This window comes from Dendropsophus ebraccatus, chromosome 11 (genome assembly GCF_027789765.1).
Source record: "Dendropsophus ebraccatus isolate aDenEbr1 chromosome 11, aDenEbr1.pat, whole genome shotgun sequence".
NCBI lineage: Eukaryota > Metazoa > Chordata > Amphibia > Anura > Hylidae > Dendropsophus > Dendropsophus ebraccatus.
Window position 1 is genome coordinate 59264591 of NC_091464.1, and position 20264 is coordinate 59284854.

The 20264-nt window shown below is 45.8% G+C and overlaps 1 protein-coding gene across 3 annotated transcripts in view; it reads left to right on the forward strand.

The window, feature by feature from the left end:
- Positions 1-447: 447 nt before the first annotated feature.
- DSCAM (DS cell adhesion molecule) overlaps positions 448-20264 on the forward strand; it is a 312819-nt gene continuing 293002 nt past the window's right edge. For 2 of the 3 annotated variants that reach the window (XM_069945869.1, XM_069945874.1), the window contains exon 1: positions 4777-4847. In XM_069945869.1, coding sequence (XP_069801970.1) covers positions 4784-4847 — 64 coding nt within the window. In that variant the 5' untranslated portion in view covers positions 4777-4783. Of the gene's footprint in view, positions 524-4776; positions 4848-20264 lie in introns of those variants that run through there. The other variant, XM_069945870.1, reaches the window with a different exon arrangement.

Below are 20264 nucleotides of genomic sequence, written 5' to 3' on the forward strand. Positions count from 1 at the left end.
ACTGGCTGCATCCACTGCACACACAGGAGAAGCTGCTTTATATCTTTCCTTATTCCCCCAGAAGTCGCCCCAGGATCATGTAGGACATTAGGGAGAAGCTGCTGAGCCAGTGTGATAAATAACTCCCCTGCTATATGACCGGCCATTTATGAAGGCGCAGGAGTCGGGAGTTGGAATAGTCCTGATAAAGTTTAGGAGTTAAAGTTGGAGTCTGAGCTGCGGCTTACCGACTGCACAGCCCTGCTTCAATCTTCTATTTATTCTTACATATGAAGGTTGTTGTGTATTCAGGGTTCTCTATCATTGCTGACTCTATCACTACTTACTTTCTGTAGCATCCTCTACACTACATATTTCTTCAGGTTGCCTGGTAACCACTTGACTTCCTGTCTGGATGACTTCCTGTCTTTACAGGAAGTGTTGTCTGCTGTTGAGCTATATTCTGCCTTAGTGACCATCTTACAGGATGGCGAATTTACTAGCAAATGGGGCTAAACAGAGAAGAAGAGGGCTGTTATGAACAGTAGGGATCTTCTCGCTATTCTGTCTTTTTGGGGCAATTGTTATGGAGCTGATCACAGCTGAACACAGCTGATCTATTGCTCTGGATCAGCAAATCTTTACTCCATTTTATATTGCATTCCCTTTTGGCATCTTTTTAAAAACCCTGGCTTGTATAGTTGTAAATATCTCTTTCTGATATCTTGTTGTTTTTCTTAGTTTGTTGTGTATTTCCTAACTCTTTTTTGTGTGATCTTAGCTTGGGTATTTTGAAGTTTCTGTTCTTCACATTTGTGTTATACACAATAATGCTATATGCAGTACAACTTTGTCCAATAATTTGCTGGGCATCATGTCACAAACCCAACCGACCCTATTATAGTCATTGGCATCCATTGCTTGGTTTTGCACTTTGGCCAGCAGTGTGGGTTTGGCACAGTGTAATTTTCATTGTTCTATGACTATGTGTCTGTTTCCTCCTCCTGAGCAATGACACCTCTGGGCACTAGGTGCCTATCTCCCTGTTGCCTTCTGCCTATTCAAAAATCTCTGCATGGACCCCCTTGCCTTAGCGTTGTTGGATTCTTGCATTCCAAGCAATCATGTGTTTCTGCAATTCTGCTGAATTTTCATGTATCCGGACCTGTGCCTGTTTAGGATTATGCTTTCTGCCCTGACCCTTTACCAGTTTGACTAAAATACCCATCTCTTACTTAGTACTGTGCTGACTCTCCTACTGGATGTAGCCTGCTGACCACGTATACAGTGTCTGTTCCCAAGTGCCTCTGTCTGGTTCTTGGTAAAAAAAACTAAACAAAAACAAACACAGTTACTTTCTTACAAAAACAGTGCCACCTCAAGACTCAGGTTGTGTGTGGTATTGCATTTCAGCTTCATTCACTGCAATGGGAGTGAGCTGCAAAATCAACACCCAACCTGAGGACAGGAGTGGTGTTTCTGCAAGTAAATGGCCACGTTTTTCTAAGCCTTGATAACCCCTTTAACTTAGGCTTTACTAATATTGAATATGAAAATAGCTTTTTGAAACCAGACAAGCCTTTTAAATCAGTCCTGATAAGTAAAGCCTTAAAACCACTAAATTCAATACTGTCATTTTGCCCTCTAAAAAAGGTTACAGAAGTGCCTATAGGATATGGCGGTGTTCATACCATTTAATTCAGCTTAATGTTATGCTGGCCAAGCCTGTTTACACATTGTAGAGCCCAGGCAGATCTGGAGAGAGATCGTGACATAGATTTTCCGTGCCCTGGGACTCAGCCCTTCCATACGCACACAGGTTCTAGACACTGGGGAATAAATCCTATGATGAGAATTGGAGCGTAAAATGTGTTTATCTATATCTGCTTATCACGGGCGGGATTTTAATTGTAGCTAACACTGCGGTTAATAGAGAACGGATCTCTGCTGCTGCAGCCCCGGAGCTGGACGGCTCTGATTACTGGGGATTTACTGAAAGTATATGGAGCCATCTTATAAGAATAGGAAATGAGATAAGATGCAAGTAGTGCAAGTTACTCATAGCTGTCAATCATCTCTGCCAGTTTACTCTTATACTTAAAGGGGTTGTCTAGTTTCGAGGATCTATTTTCATACATTCTATTATGGAATCTTTAATTCTCTGTTTAGGAGCTGAGTGGCTGCAAAGAGAGTCTTTTTTGATCTGCAGGACCTGTCCCGCATTACATAGACAATCCGTTGGTCATTGTGTACTACTTCTCTTCACCTGTGGTGGCACTGAAGAAATAAACACTTGCTGCCAGTTTTCCCCACCGATCACAGATGATCACTGGAGGGATCACAGAGGGAAACTCTGATCTGCCTTTTGTCAAGGCACCCAGAGAACCCAAAGGAAAGGTGTGACAGTAGTAATAAGTAGTAAAGTAAAGCTATCAGTGATGTATACTTACCTGTCCCGTTCCACCACCACTTCCTGTTTCTGGGCTGCCCACAGACAGTGATTTCAAAACACCCAGTGATTCACCGTTCCTTCTATACTGGCTATGCTAAGCTTCCATTTCTGGTGGGAACGGCAAGTCAGAGAGACATGTCAAAAGTTTTGATCAGTCTGGGTCTGGGTACCTGTACCGATAAGGAGAAATAGGCATGAGAAGTCAGTGCTAAGCGCAGTCCTCTTGTGGCTCTGTGTCACGTGGTCAATCGGACTCATACCGTAAGAGTGCGTTCACAAGTTCTCCACAAACTGTCCGTAGAACAAGCAGTGTCCTGGAGAGTGGATCTCTGAGCTCTGATACTATATGCAAGTTCGCGCTGGTGAACTGTCACAGCCACGCGGCTTACACAGTACACTAGCGCAAACTTACAAATAGTATCGCAGCCCCCAACATCATAATTAATCATGATCCTGGGAGCTTGGAGAACCACAACCAAAAAAAGTAAGAAGATTTTGTACTATAGGCAAAGTTGCACACCAATGTAAATAAAAATAAAAGTACTTTATTCAAACAGGTACAAAGAATGTTAGCTGACAATATAAAGATCCCATAAAAACACTAAAAACAATCCCAAACTCAGGGAGACCATTGAGTTACCCAGGGCGGCAACCCCTATATATCCACTGAACTACCCTAAATGTGAATACCATGCATAACAAAAAGCCTAAAGTAAATAATATGAAATGATCACAAACTATAAGGCCCCGTTCACACTACGGAATCGCCGCCGAGATTCAGTGCGGAAGCCCTCCACGGGGACTTGTCACCAAATCCCGCCTTCTACCAGTTTGAATGGGAGGGCTTGCACGCCTCTGCAGGATTCTGTAGTGTGAATGTGGCCTAAGAGCAACAATAATAATGCAAAAAATTTATGTGAAAAATATTCAAAATCTACCAAAAGGAAAATAAATCATAAAAAACTATAAAGACTATAATGGAAAGTAACCAGGCTGGATGTCACCATATTCATAAATGAATAAGAGATAGAATGGGGTGCCATCCAAAGATCCCAATTATTTGTTGTATAGCCTTGAGATCCCCTCTGCAGGACTCTGTCCATGCTACAGACAGTTGGGGGAGAACGTTTGAACGTACCCTAAGTCTATGAGTCTGCCTAACATTTTTTCATTTTTGGTGGGACAACCCTACAAACCACACAAAAGAGGCCATTTTGGGTGGTTTTCCAAAGGTGGGGCTTAAAGTAGTTATCCAGGATTAGAAAAACATACAGTAGCTGCTTACTTCTTAAACAGCGCCGTCCTTGTGGTATTGCAGCTCGGTTTAGAATTTAGAATTTAAAGTATCCCTGTCGTTACAACTTTCAAAATCTAAATCAACAGTAGATGTAATATAAAGCAAGTTTGCAATATATATTCATTATTTTCTTTGTTGTTATCATGCTGTAAAACAAAGCTGAACTTACTAGAATACCAGGTTCAGTCTCTAAAGGCAGATTTTCTGACTTGTGCTGGTTGTAAAAAAAAAAAACCACAGGAATTCTGGCCAGTACAGAGAGTCACGGCTCAATGTGTCCATCAATCACATGTGAGTGCTCAGATGGCCTGGGATACACAGGACTTCCTGTTTTCTGACCGTTTCCTGTTTTTTGAGAAACAGGAAACAGGAAGTGCTGTGTTTTCCATGATAACTGAAAAAAAAATAATGAATGTAAATGGCAAACTTGCTTTATAGCACATCTACTGTTGATTTAGATTTTGAAAGTTATAACGACAGGGACACTTTAATTGACCCTCATGAAGTCCTGAAATCTATATACCCTCTAACATTCACTCTTCAATATCACTTTTCATGTTAAAATTTTGTTTGCATATAAAATTACCAAGATTTCCAGACTAACGTCTGCCAAATTATCGGGATCTCGCTGTATTCAGCTTTATCAATAAAATCTGTCCCGCCATGCAGAGTGACTTGTTCATATGCAAGTTGTGTGTCTTGTTAATACACGACATACATAAGCTTAGATCACAACAGCGTTTATGGAGCGCGGCGGCGGGTATTATGTGACTGCGCGTTCTGCCTGCGACTGCTGAGATCTCTTATAAACCAGATGTGAAAATGACGGGACGGGAAAACAAATGTTAGCACAGCGCACCTCCACAGGACACGCCGCTGCCTTTGTGCAAATAAGTAACACGGAAAACCCGGCAGCAGAGACAGCAGATCAAAGCTCCCCGGCTTTTTAGCATCTCCATATTGTGTTACCGGAGCTAAAACTAAAGCGGGAATGTGAGAGATGTAAAAATAATAACAAGAAGAGTGACAAGAATGTAAAAAGCCTATCACCGAAGATGCCTGCCAGCCTGCCAGTGACTCCGGGAGCCGGGATCTGCACAGACAGGCATGGGGAAACAGGTATATATCATCACAGTGATACATGCAATAGAGTACTACAACCCCCAACATGTCTAATACAGTCAGGGCCGTCTTAAAAGCATTATGGGCCCCTGGGCAGAGGTGCGAATTGGGCCCCACCCAATCTTTGCAACCCCTCCCCTAGCCAGTACAATTACGTACAATAAAAAATACAAATTATTGTTAACATAAACTTTAATTCACAACACAGTCTTTCAGCAGCACAAAAACAAAAAAATAACCGCGCGTGCATGCCTCACCAAACCAGGCCAGGTTGGCTTCAAAGTATCCAAAAAACGCAATGGAGACAGCACTTCCAACAGGAATCTGCAGGGTTTATTGTCACACCAGTGCAACATGTCTCATATATACAGAGGGGCAGCAACATGACTATTATATATGAGAACCATGTTGTCTCCCTGTATGTATACTGTATAATACAATATACAGGGAAACAACATGGCTTATATAAAGAGAAGGGCAAAACAACATGTCTCATATATACAGAGGGGCAACAACATGACTATTATATATGAGAACCATGTTGTCTGCCTGTATGTATACTGTATAATACAATATACAGGGAAACAACATGTCTCATATATACAGAGGGGCAGCAACATGACTATTATATATGAGAACCATGTTGTCTCCCTATATGTATACTGTATAATACAATATACAGGGAAACAACATGTCTCATATATACAGAGGGGCAGCAACATGACTATTATATATGAGAACCATGTTGTCTCCCTGTATGTATACTGTATAAGGCCCCATTCACACGTCCGTGTCAGTTTTTACTGTCAGGAAATCCTGATCAGGAGACCTCAAATGTCATCAGGAAAGTATCAGGATTTCCTGACAGTAATCCGTTTTTACCATCAGGAAACCATCAGGAAAAACCTTCAGGATTTCCTGATCAGAAGAAAAAAAGGGAGATGTAGTTCTGCAAACTGGATGGTCACAGTTTGCAGAACTACAACTCCCATAATGCCCGGCTGACAGGTCATGATGGGAGTTGTACTTCTGCAGCCTGTGGCTATCCAGGTTGCAGAACTACAACTCCCATAATGCCTGGCTGACAGGTCATGATGGGAGTTGTACTTCTGCAGCCTGTGGCCATCCAGGTTGCAGAACTACAACTCCCATAATGCCCGGCTGACAGGTCATGATGGGAGTTGTACTTCTGCAGCCTGTGGCCATCCAAGTTGCAGAACTACAACTCCCATAATGCCCGGCTGACAGGTCATGATGGGAGTTGTACTTCTGCAGCCTGTGGCCATCCAAGTTGCAGAACTACAACTCCCATAATGCCCGGCTGACAGGTCATGATGGGAGTTGTACTTCTGCAGCCTGTGGCCATCCAGGTTGCAGAACTACAACTCCCATCATGACCTCTCAGCAGGACATGGTGGGAGCTTTACTTCTGGGGGGAGGGGGGTGATCTCACCTGTCCTGGTTCCTGGTCTTCTGATCTCGAACCAGGAGTGAGGATGCAGCGGCGCCGCGGCGGGGGGGAGAGGGAGATCGGTGCTGCGAGGGGTCCGCTGATCCGAGGTCCGGGGGGGTGGGGGGGTGCCGCCGATGCCGCCGAGCGAGGGGTCCCGGCGAGTGCCGGTAATCTGAGGTCCGGGGGGGGGGGGCAGGGGGTGTGCCGCTGAGCGAGGGGTCCCGGCGGGTGCCGGTAATCTGAAGTCCGGGGGGGGGGGGGGGGGGGGGATGGTGGGTTGGTGTTGCCGCTGCCCGAGGGGTCCGGGGGGGGCGATAATCTGAGGTCCGGGGGGGGGCGCTGATCTGAGCTCCGGGGGGGGGGGAATCAGGCGCTGGGTGAGGGGTCCGGCCGCGCGGCACCAGGAAGCAGGAGGCCGGGGGAGTTGACCTGGACGGCAGCAGCAGGTGAACACAAGGAGGGAGGCCGGTGAGTTATGCGGGTGTTGGGGGGCGCAGGTAATCCGGAATCGCGGGCACTTTCCTGATGTACATCAGGAAAGTGCCCGTGATTCCGGCGCTCCCATAGACTTCTATGGGGGCGTCCAGGCCGGAATTCCGGACAAAAATAGGACATGTCCTATTTTTTCCGGACCTATTTTCCGGAACGGACACCCTTCCGGAAAAATACGGAAGGGTGTCCGTGACCAATTATAGTCTATGGGTCCGGAAATCCGTGCGGATTTCCTGATAGGAAATCCGGATGGTTTTTCCGGACGTGTGAAGGGGGCCTAATACAATATACAGGGAAACAACATGGCTTATATATAGAGAAGGGCAAAACAACATGTCTTATATATACAGAGGGGCAACAACATGACTATTATATTATATATGAACCATGTTGTTTCCCTGTATACAGAATACAGGGAAACAACATGGTTCATATATAATATAATAGTCATGTTGTTGCTCCTCTGTCTATATGAGACATGTTGTTTTGCCCTTCTCTATATATATGCCAGATAACAAGCAACAAATATTACCACCGCATACTGACTAACACCACCGCTGCTACTGACTAATCCACTGTACACAGATCACTATCACCTCATCCAGTCATATAGAGGTACCCAGCTCTACACAGGTTCTATACACCATATACATTACAGTGCAGATACATCAAGTGGCTCACATGGGACGTCTTCTCTGATCGGAGTTCTTCCCTTTTCATCTTCTTTTCCATTTGCCCTGTGCCGTTATGAGAACTTCTCCGAGCCACGAATCCACAGAATCTGCCAGACAGACATATTAGGCTCCACACTCTGTCACTATCCTCATCTCTCTACACACTGCACATCTGTATTGGCCCCTTATAGATAGCTCCCCCTTTATTACCCCCTTATAGATGGCTCCCCCCTGTATTACCCCCTTATAGATGGCTCCCCCCTGTATCCCCCCGTATAGATGGCTCCCCCTGTATTACCCCCTTATAGATGGCTCCCCCTGTATTACCCCCTTATACATGGCTCCCCCCTGTATTACCCCCTTATAGATGGCTCCCCCTGTATTACCCCCTTATAGATGGCTCCCCCTGTATTACCCCCTTATAGATGGCTCCCCCCTGTATTACCCCCTTATAGATGGCTCCCCCCTGTATCCCCCCCCTGTATAGATGGCTCCCCCCTGTATCCCCCCGTATAGATGGCTCCCCCGCATTCTCCCTTATAGATGGCTCCCCCCTGTATCCCCCCCTATAGATGGCTCCCCCATATTCCCCCTTATAGATGGCTCCCCCCTGTATCCCCCCCTCGTATAGATGGCTCCCCCCTGTATCCCCCCTATAGATGGCTCCCCCTGTATCCTCCCTATAGATGGCTCCCCCCTGTATCCCCCCCTATAGATGGCTCCCCCTTGTATCCCCCCCCTATAGATGGCTCCCCCCTGTATCCCCCCTTATAGATGGCTCCCCCGTTTTCCCCCTTATAGATGGCTCCCCCTGTATCCCCCCTATAGATGGCTCCCCCCTGTATCCCCCCTATAGATGGCCCCCCCCTTTATCCCCCCCTATAGATGGCTCCCCCGTATTCCCCCCTTATAGATGGCTCCCCCTGTATCCCCCCTCTCGTATAGATGGCTCCCCCCCTGTATCCCCCCCTTATAGATGGCTCCCCCCTGTATCCCCCCCCCTCTCGTATAGATGGCTCCCCCCTGTACAGTATCCCCCCCTTATAGATGGCTCACCTCCCCTGTATTCCCCCCTTATAGTTTGCCCCCTGCACAGCAGATAAAAAAAACAAACACCCAACTCACCTACCAGCGCTCCCCCGTCGCTGCTTCCTCTCCTCTTCTGCCCCCGGCTGATGCGTCGCTCCCTGGGGGATTCTCCGGGAGCGCACACATCCGGAAGCTCAGTGTGCGCCCAGACGGGACTTCCGGTACAGGAAACCCCAGCGACGCGCACTGAGGTTCCTGATGCGTGCGCTCCCGGAGAATCCCACGGGGAGCGACGCATCAGCCGGGGCCGGATTTCCTCTTGCGACAACAAGCAAGAAAGTGCTTGCGGTCGCAAGAAAAGGGGAAGGGGGGGCGCGCAGGGCCGTCTTACCCATTGGGCATGGGAAGCGGCTGCACGGGGACCCTTGCGCAGGGCAGGGGCCCCCTAGGACACAAGGGCCCCCGGGCAGCCGCCTACCATGCCCAATGGGTAAGACGGCCCTGAATACAGTACTGTTATACTCTATACATAGAACACTACAACCTCCAACATGACTCTAATATAATACTGTTATACTCTATACATACTAGAACACCCCCCAATGTCACCCTAATACAGTACTGTTATACTCTATACATGGAACACTATAACCCCCAACATGACTATAATATAATACTGTTATACTCTATACATACTAGAACACACCCCCAATGTCACCCTAATACAGTACTGTTATACTCTATACATAGTACACTACAACCCCCAGCATAACCCTAATATAATACTGTTATACTTTATATATAGAACATTACAACCCCCAACATGACTAATACAGTACTGTTATACTCTATACATAAAACACTACAACCCCCAGCATAACCCTAATATAATACTGTTATACTCTACACATAGAACACTACAACCCCCAGCATGACCCTAATACAGTACTATTATACTTTATACATAGAAAACGACAACCTTCAGCTTGACCCGATCACTGGACAGGGCTATATGAATGTAAAGTCATGGATTTCTCTTTGTCTGTAAAGTTTGTAATGAGTTTTAGGCTTTGGCTTGTCTCTGTGTTATGTGGGTTACTTACCATCTAGGTCACTATATTTAGCCTCCTATTACACCGTATTATTAGCGCACTTAATAGCTTATTGTGTAGTTATTAGCTCTCAGTCATGTGCTGGGGTCCTGTAGGAACCACTATAGAGACTGATACCAAGGGTCCTGCTAGTGATCTATCAGAGAAATAGTAGCACATCACTCTTGTCTGCACCATTTGTCTCCTTGTGTTGCATGTTATTCTTATTCCACAAGCTGCAGGGACTGTTGAGCTCTATGCAGGGTCGGGACAAGGTATTTTGATGTCTTGGGTAGCAAGGCAAATGGCTTACTCACTATACAAAGACCACAAAAAACAATACACTGTGCAGTGGTGGATAGCTCTGCACAAGCTTTGGAGACTGTATAAGTGATTACAATGCAGTTACATTCAGTAACTACACAGGGTGTCTCTTGTCCATATGGTCCAGACCGCCATGAAACCTTCTCCCGGCAACAACTCATCTCTGCAGAATCTGCTGGGCAAACGTCTTAGTTTTCACACTTTTCCAGCATCATTCTCACTCTTTTCTCCATCCATAATGCCCCAAGTTTTAATAATAGCCCCCTTTATAGGTAGTCAGGTCCTCCAGATAGGTAGGTGGGTAGGTACCTTGAGTAAGTAGATAGGTTCTTCTGTAGCTAGATGGGTGTACACAGTAAGTAGTTCCCCTGTAGGTAGATAAATACTCTTTCTAGATAGACAGGAACCCCCAGTCAGTACATGGATGTACACAATGGGTAGATAGGTACTGTAGGTACTGTCTGTAGCTAGACAGGGACCCTCAGTAGTAGATAGGTATGGTAAGGAATTGCTCTTCATGCCATATCCCACCATATAAGCACTCTCTCTAGCTGGAGTATTGTTGATCAGTCCTGTTATCCTTTGGCTGAGGGAACACCGGCAGGGAGGGAAGAGGACACCAGCAATCCAAAACCTACTTAGAAATTTATGAAGTGCTAAAATGTTTTATTCACAGAGGCTGGATTATCGGCGGCTCCATGTAAACAACTCGCAGGCTGCATTTAGATCTGGCACGAGTAGGAGGCAGGCCATCGCCATTAGGAAAACATACGTCACTTGGCATATGGTGCGTCTGCTAATGGGCCGATCCAGGAACTCTGCCTGTGTATACCTGCCAGGCAATAGAGCAATAAAAAATTACAGACACAATTTAACTTGAAAATTTGAAATGAATTGTTTTTGGTCTTGGAATCAACCATTTTAGTGCCTTTTGGGCAACCAGTTTTTGTTAGTATTGGCCTTCCAAAACTAGTAGTTAATAGAAAGTCCGGCTGGCGGCAGCTGGCTTAACAGACTGCCAGAGGATTCTCCGATTTTACCCTATTGTGTTGTTGCTTTATGTCTCCGTGCTGCAGTATTACCCCTCTGTGCTGCAGTATTACCCCTCCCTGCAGTAGTATTACCCCTCCATGCAGTAGTACTACTCCTCCGTGCTGCAGTATTACCCCTCTATGCTGCAGTATTACCCCTCTGTGGTGCAGTATTACCCCTTAGTGCTGCTGCAGTATTACCCCTTAGTGCTGCTGCAGTATTACCCTTTAGTGCTGCTGCTGCTGTAGTATTACCCTTTAGTGCTGCTGCTGCAGTATTACCCCTTAGTGCTGCTGCAGTATTACCCCTTAGTGCTGCTGCAGTATTACCCCTTAGTGCTGCTGCAGTCTTACCCCTTAGTGCTGCTGCAGTATTACCCCTTAGTGCTGCTGCAGTATTACCCCTTAGTGCTGCTGCAGTATTACCCCTTAGTGCTGCTGCAGTATTACCCTTTAGTGCTGCTGCAGTATTACCCCTTAGTGCTGCTGTAGTATTACCCTTTAGTGCTGCTGCAGTATTACCCCTTAGTGCTGCTGCAGTATTACCCCTTAGTGCTGCTGTAGTATTACCCCTTAGTGCTGCTGCAGTATTACCCCTTAGTGCTGCAGTATTACTCCTTAGTGCTGCAGTATTACCCCTTAGTGCTGCTGCAGTATTACCCTTTAGTGCTGCTGCTGCAGTATTACCCCTTAGTGCTGCTGCAGTATTACCCCTTAGTGCTGCTGCAGTATTACCCCTTAGTGCTGCTGCAGTATAACCCCTTAGTGCTGCTGTAGTATTGCTCCTCAGTGCTGCAGTATTACCCCTTAGTGCTGCTGCAGTATTACCCCTTAGTGCTGCTGCAGTATAACCCCTTAGTGCTGCTGCAGTATTACCCCTTAGTGCTGCTGCAGTATTACCCCTTAGTGCTGCTGCTGCAGTATTACCCCTTAGTGCTGCTGCAGTATTACCCCTTAGTGCTGCTGCAGTATAACCCCTTAGTGCTGCTGCAGTATAACCCCTTAGTGCTGCTGCAGTATTGCTCCTCAATGCTGCAGTATTACCCCTTAGTGCTGCTGCTGCAGTATTATCCCATAGTGCTGCTGCAGTATTACCCCTTAGTGCTGCTGTAGTATTACCCCTTAGTGCTGCTGCAGTATTGCTCCTCAATGCTGCAGTATTACCCCTTAGTGCTGCTGCTGCTGCAGTATTATCCCTTAGTGCTGCTGCAGTATTACCCCTTAGTGCTGCTGCAGTATTATCCCTTAGTGCTGCAGCAGTATTGCTCCTCAGTGCTGCAGTATTACCCCTTAGTGCTGCTGCTGCAGTATTACCCCTTAGTGCTGCTGCAGTATTGCTCCTCAATGCTGCAGTATTACCCCTTAGTGCTGCTGCAGTATTGCTCCTCAGTGCTGCAGTATAACCCCTTAGTGCTGCTGCAGTATTACCCCTTAGTGCTGCTGCAGTATTACCCCTTAGTGCTGCTGCAGTATTACCCCTTAGTGCTGCTGCAGTATTACCCCTTAGTGCTGCTGCAGTATAACCCCTTAGTGCTGCTGCAGTATAACCCCTTAGTGCTGCTGCAGTATTGCTCCTCAATGCTGCAGTATTACCCCTTAGTGCTGCTGCTGCAGTATTATCCCATAGTGCTGCTGCAGTATTACCCCTTAGTGCTGCTGTAGTATTACCCCTTAGTGCTGCTGCAGTATTACCCCTTAGTGCTGCTGTAGTATTACCCCTTAGTGCTGCTGTAGTATTACCCCTTAGTGCTGCTGTAGTACTACCCCTTAGTGCTGCTGCAGTATAACCCCTTAGTGCTGCTGCAGTATTGCTCCTCAATGCTGCAGTATTACCCCTTAGTGCTGCTGCTGCTGCAGTATTATCCCTTAGTGCTGCTGCAGTATTACCCCTTAGTGCTGCTGCAGTATTATCCCTTAGTGCTGCTGCAGTATTGCTCCTCAGTGCTGCAGTATTACCCCTTAGTGCTGCTGCTGCAGTATTACCCCTTAGTGCTGCTGCAGTATTGCTCCTCAATGCTGCAGTATTACCCCTTAGTGCTGCTGCAGTATTGCTCCTCAGTGCTGCAGTATTACCCCTTAGTGCTGCTGCTGCAGTATTATCCCTTAGTGCTGCTGCAGTATTACCCCTTAGTGCTGCTGCTGCAGTATTATCCCTTAGTGCTGCTGCAGTATTACCGCTTAGTGCTGCTGCAGTATTACCTCTTAATGCTGCTGCAGTATTGCTCCTCAGTGCTGCAGTATTACCCCTTAGTGCTGCTGCTGCAGTATTATCCCTTAGTGCTGCTGCAGTATTGCTCCTCAGTGCTGCAGTATTACCCCTTAGTGCTGCTGCTGCTGCAGTATTATCCCTTAGTGCTGCTGCAGTATTGCTCCTCAGTGCTGCAGTATTACCCCTTAGTGCTGCTGCTGCTGCAGTATTATCCCTTAGTGCTGCTGCAGTATTGCTCCTCAATGCTGCAGTATTACCCCTTTGTGCCACAGTTTTTCTCCTCCAAGCTGCAGAATTACCCCTCCAAATTGTGGGATTACCCCTCATTGCTGCAGATTTACAGCACAGTACTGTTGTTTAACCCTAGTGTGCTACTCTTTTATCCCATTGTGACATCTTAACCTCCATTGTTCTCTAGTTTAGCCCCAATGGGGGAGATTTAAAGTGTAAAGAAATACTGGCTCAGTTGCCCCAAGCAACCAATCAGATTCCACCTTTCATTTTCCAAAGAGTCTGTGAGAAATGAAAAGTGTAATCTGATTGGTTGCTAGGGGCAACTGGGCCTGTTTCACTTTACACCATGTTTGATAAATCTCCCTCAATGTGTTGCAGTTGTTGGTTACTCCACCTTTCTGCTATTTTATGCACTGTCAGACTTCCAGCTTTTTAATGTTCTGTTTCTATTGTTCCTTTACAATAGTGATGCAAAGCACAGAGGAGCGGTTCAGAAATTTTAATACGTACTTGTCTCTTCTCTACAAAGAGGATGACAGTGTTATATAAGAAAAGTGTTCAGGGCGGGCTCCAGCAGGCAGGATTATTGTTAACTACCGCTTCATTTTGTCTGGTGCCGGATAATGCATCGGGGTAGGCTGCCTGTAACTTTGTATTAAATTTAAGGATACAACCCGGCAACCGGGATCACAGCTATACAAGGTGCAGAGGCCGTCGTGTCTGAGATTAGACACATAGGAATATACTAGCAAACTTGTCAGGCAATTCTTGCACATGGGGGTGGGGGTTATGCAAACCATGGGAGTTTCCAGTTTGGGGTATTGAATATCCAGAATAGGACTGTTTCAGAGTAAAATCCTGTCCTTTACTTCAGTCAGCTTCAGAGCTGCATTCAGAATTCTGCAAAATCATGGGTGTAGCAGTGTTCTTTCTACTGCACCAGCAGATGCTTGGCATTGCCATACATTGTAGATGGTTATTAAAGGGGTACTCCAGAGAAAATGTTTGTAAATGAACCGGTACCAGTAGGTTATACAGGTTTGTAAATTACTTTGTATTAAAAATCTCCAGCCTTCAGTACGTATCAGTTGCTGTATGTCCTGCAGGAAGTGGTGTATTCCTTCCAGTCTGACACGGTGCTCTCTATTGCCACCTCTGTCCATGTCAGGAACTGTGCAGAGAAGGAGAGTTTTTTTATGGGGATTTACTACTGCTCTGGACAGTTCCTGACATGGACAGAGGTGGCAGCAGAGAGCACTGTGTCAGACTGAACATAATACACCACTTCCTGCAGGAAATACAGCAGCTGATAACTAGACGTACAAATCTATATAACCTTCTGGTATTAGTTGATTTACAAACATTTTCCCGCAAGTATCCCTTTAAATACTCATAACTCATACAAACTCATAACAGTATTCAATGGGGACAAATTTTATTTGTAAGAACAGATGTATTTTTTTGTTAGGCATATGACTGTCTGCATGTAGAGAGAGGACTCCTCAAGCGCCAAGGTAGAGGTGTAAATGTTCTGTAATGTGTTATACAGCTACATGACACCCTTTAAGGAGAACTGTTACAATAATGCAGTCTTAAGAGAAAAAGAGTAGTTCTCACATCTTGCGTGTTACCAAATTGGAGCAATTTCCCAATATAGTTCCTTAAAGGGACTGTCCATATTTGGAAATCCTGTTTGGGGGAGGGGGGATTTACTAATACTATTGCAAACATAGATGAACTGGTTCTACCCTCCAACTATTCCTATTAACTGGTTAAGTTGAACCAACATCTACAACTCAACGCAGCTAGGAATAGGCCACCCTCCTCTCCACCCAACAGGACACAGGACACCCCTCCTTTCACCCAACAGGGAGCAGGACACCCTCCTTTCCACTCAACAGGGAACAGGACACCCTAGTTTCCACCCAACAGGGTACAGGACACCTCCCTTTTAACCCAACAGGGCACAGGACACCCTCCTTTCCACCCAACAGGGAGCAGGACACCCCCCTCTCCACCCAACAGGGCACAGGAAGCCCCCCTCTTCACCCAACAGGGAACAGGACATCCCTCCTTTCACCCAACAGGGAACAGGACACCCTCCTTTCCACCCAACAGGGAAGAGGACACCCTCCTTTCCACCCAACAGGGAACAGGACACCCTCCTTTCCACCCAACAGGGAACAGGACACCCTCCTTTCCACCCAACAGGGAACAGGACACCCTCCTTTCCACCCAACAGGGCACAGGATGCCCCCCTCTCCACCCAACAGGGAACAGGACACCCCTCCTTTCACCCATCAGGGAACAGGACACCCTCCTTTCCACCCAACAGGGCACAGGATGCCCCCCTCTCCACCCAACAGGGAACAGGACACCCCTCCTTTCACCCATCAGGGAACAGGACACCCTCCTTTCCACCCAACAGGGCACAGGACACCCTCCTCTGTACCCAAGAAGGCACAAGACACCCCCCTCTGCACCCATGAAGGCACAGGACACCTTTCCCCTCTTCAGCCAACAAGACACAGGGCACCTCCCCCCCCCCCCCCCCCCCCTTTACACCCAAGAAGGCACAGGGCACCCAACTCGGCAACAAACAAGGCACAAGACACCCCTACAGTCCTATATAACTTTCATAATTGTTCCTCCCAGCACTAAATCACAGCATACCAGCAACAATAAGTATCAGGCACCATTTAGGCCCGTACAACACCCTCCCCGAACAGACGGTCAATGTGGTGGAGCTAGATGATACCGCCAATTACTTCAGCCCCATAAAGATTCTCAAATAGGTTATTTTCACAATGAGATAAAATAGCCATAAAAAAAAAAACTACAGTGTTTATCACCAGCAGGGGGGAAGGAAAAAGGACGCCTAATATTTATCTCCTCCACCTTACACCTTCCTATCCAAGCATTGATTTACCAAAACGGGACTTGCCCTTTAAGACCTTGGTGAGTGCATTAAAGTCGGGATTTCTGCATAGAGTCAAATGTAAAAAGCATCTGTGAGATGAAGGCTTCCTTTCTAGAGTCGGAGGATGTGAAATGTAGACACTAGTTTGTTAGATGGAAGTCATTTATAGTGAGGTATACCGCAGTGATTCCGCTGGAGGCACTTCTGTGCAAATCACTTGCCAAAAAATGTCAGGCTTGTAAATATTTAGCTGAAGGTGATTCTTTTGTCTGTTTCAATTTGCAAAATGAGATTTAGATCAGAGCGCCGGAGCAGAATGTAGCATTGAAATTTGGCGCAAGACCCTGCAGGAGTAGTGCCAGGTTCAAGTTGTGCCGAGAGCGGAAGCGGCGAGCGAGTTAACACTGTGCAGCATGGTATCAGGGAGGTCAGGAGCCGGCTCATCAACGCACCGCGTACTCTAATAACATTATAATTGACAGTGCAGGAATAAATGGATAAAAGGTAAAGAGAGTCCAAACGACACAGAGATTATAGGAGATTAATTACCGGCAGAGGTTCAAGAGTCAGCAAAATGCAGGCAACAAATCATAGATGGAAATGTAACACATTCATAATAATATTAATAGAGGAAAGAAATATAATGGTTATATTCCTGTACATAGCGGGCAGTATTATAGTAGTTATATTCTTGTATATAGGAGCAGTATTATAATAGTTATATTCTTGTATATAGGAGCAGTATTATAGTAGTTATATTCTTGTATATAGGAGCAGTATTATAATAGTTATATTTTTGTATATAGGAGGCAGTATTATAGTAGTTATATTCTTGTACATAGGAGCAGTATTATAGTAGTTTTACATTCTTGTATATAGGAGCAGTATTATAGTAGTTATATTCTTGTATATAGGAACAGTATTATAGTAGTTATATTCTTGTATATAGGGATCAGTATTATAGTGGTTATATTTTTGTATATAGGAGCAGCATTATAGTAGTCATAGTCTTGTATATAGGAGCAGTATTATAGTAGTTATATTCTTGTATATAGGAGCAGTATTATAGTAGTTATATTCTTGTATATAGGAGCATTATTATAGTAGTTATATTCTTGTATATAGGAGCAGTATTATAGTAGTTATATTCTTGTACACAGGGAGCAGTATTATAGTAGTTATATACGGACAGGGAGAGAAAGGAGCACTGCACCTCATACCTATGGCTGAGACTAATGCCTCTCAGCTACATTTAAAAACCAACGCCAGGATGTTGGTATACAATTTGATCAAATCATATTGCCCCATGTACCACGTGCAGGTTCCCTGGTTCACATGAATCCCTACACTAACTCACCACTCTGTCAGTCAGCGGCCGCCGACCCCACAAAGGGAGTGCAAACAGGGAAGGGAGCCACAGAATGGCCCTGCAACCCCAATGTCACAGGACCAATCCCCAAGGGCCCCCCAAACCCAGCAGGCACTGCCGACGGAGAAAGCTGCCACCAAGCAACACAAGTGTGATCATGGTCTTATCACTCACCATTGCTCCTGCAGGTAGAATGGGAAAGATAGGAGGTACTAGTCATGTGTGCACAGGTGCCTCCTGCTGATTGGGGTCACATGGGTCTTACTAGGAGAAGTGCTAACACTCAGAAAAGATAGAAACGTAAAATATGGAAAAGGAGAGAAAGGAGCTGCTGCACCTCACACCTATGGCTGACACTAATGCCTCTCAGCTTCATTTAAAAACCAACGCCAGGATGTTGGTATATAATTTAATCAAACCATATTGCCCCATGTACCACGTTCAGGTCCCCTGGTTCACATGAGTCCCTACACTAACTCCACACTGTGTCAGTTAGTGACCGCTTACCCCACAAAGCGAGCACAAACAGGGAAGGGAGGCCATAGAATGGCCCTGCAACCCCAATGTCACAGGACCAATCCCCAATTGCCCCAAAGCTGCCACCAAGCAACACAAGTGTAAACATGGTCTTATCACTCACTCACCTTTCTCCTGCAGTATAGAACCTAGTTATATTCTTGTACATAGGAGCAGTATTATATTAGTTATTTTCTTGTATATAGGAGCAGTATTAAAGTAGTTATATTCTTGTATATAGGTGGCAGTATTATAGTAGTTATATGTAATCCAACGGTGTATCGGGCTGAATGAATTCTGGTGAGGCGTATATGGATAGACGTTCACTGTAAATGTGTGAGACTGGATCCGGGGTGCATCGGCAGAAAGCAAAGTGTAAAATGGCACAAGCAGGTAGATACAGAAAGTCCAAGCACTCACCGGATAGTGGCAGTCTTTAGCGATTTATTACACAGGTCATCACAGGGAGGGGGAAAGATGGAGGAGGTGCGGGAGCGTCTCTGTGAACAACCGTTTCACGCCGAAGCGCTTTGTCAAGTTCAGAGGTACTCAATTTCAACATTGTGTGAACAGAGCCTTTCTGTGTTTTTAATCCACTCCTGGATTTGGTTGCAATACTGACTGAAATATACTGACTGAAATATACGTAGTGTGAACGCAGCCTAAAGAATATAGCTGCTGGAACACTAGGATTCTATGGAGCGGAGAAGGATCCCATGGCCAGCTGGCTTGGTGCACATTCATCCCCACGCAGAGATGTTCAGTATTTGGCCGCTCGGTGCAGAAGGCATTCCTTCAGAGGGTTTTGACAGACAGCGAGCCAGCCAGCAGGGTGGGAGGGTGGAATTGCTCCTTGCAGCTGTGCTAAAGAAAGCTCAATAATATGCTGCATTGTACCCAGCCTGGTTATAGTGCCAGCTCTCTGCGTTTTGAGCCCATGATAATGTCTGCAGAATATAAGGCCGACAATTTTCATTCCCCCCACAATGGAGGCTTTCATCTCCCTTTTATTTATGGAGGAAGCCTTTCTTTTGGGGATCTACATTACAACAGATAAGACATAAGTGCTTCATTAGCGCTGACGAACTGATTAGCTCTCTGCCGCACACTGATCTTACTGTCTCGCTTTATCCTTATTTTTGTCACTTTGTTAAATAAGTGCTAATTTGTTTCTTATTAGCTACAAGGGCTCTTTTCATGTTTTTAGATGTGAAATTGTTTTGGTAGATGCACATGTTTCATTCACGGCCGCTACTAAAAAGTACTCAGAATTTTACACCATGACACCTGCGTGGGTCGTGAGGCTGTGAGAGTGACTAAGCTAGTGCCGAGGCACAATTAAAAGCCTAATGGCCATGGTGCAATTTGTTCCCATTTACAGGCTGCCCCTTTATCGCATCTTGTGAGGGGTGGTAAGCAATGGATGCCCAGTAAGGCATTACAACTTTGTGAACTGGGAAGTCATTCTTTTGAGGATAACCCCCCCATTGAGTAGAGTGCTCAGCAGTTAGGAACTGCAAGATACAGCAAGAGTAGACGGCCACTGACTAAAGGAGTCATCCAGTATTGGAAAAAACTCTTGCAAAAACAGCACCACCCCGGTCCTCAGGTTGTATGTGGTATTACAGTTTAGCCCAATTCACCTCAATGGAACTGAACTGCAAAATACTCACTGAAACTGAGGACAGGGGTGGTGCAGAAAGCAGCTTTGACTGCAGAGTTTTCCATCAGTGGTGTGTTCTTCTGTACTTGAACCACCACAAAGTGGTCCTCTTCACTGCGAACCAGCTTGCTGGGTTCATTATTTGTGGTTATTTATCCCTTGGCCCCAAGACATTCAATGAGGCCCTTTGGTCTTCTGGTTTCTTCGCCATTGGGCCCCAGATATAATATTGCAGACTTGGCTCTTCTGGTTGATCATTGTTGCATAGGTTTCCATCCTAATACTTAGAAAGCTTCATCTCCCCTTGGGCACTAATATACGGTTTACTCCTTGCTGCCATATATTTGACTAAGCCTGGGGTAATCCATTCCAGTTCATAGTTATGGGTTGTGCAGTATGGGGCTTATTG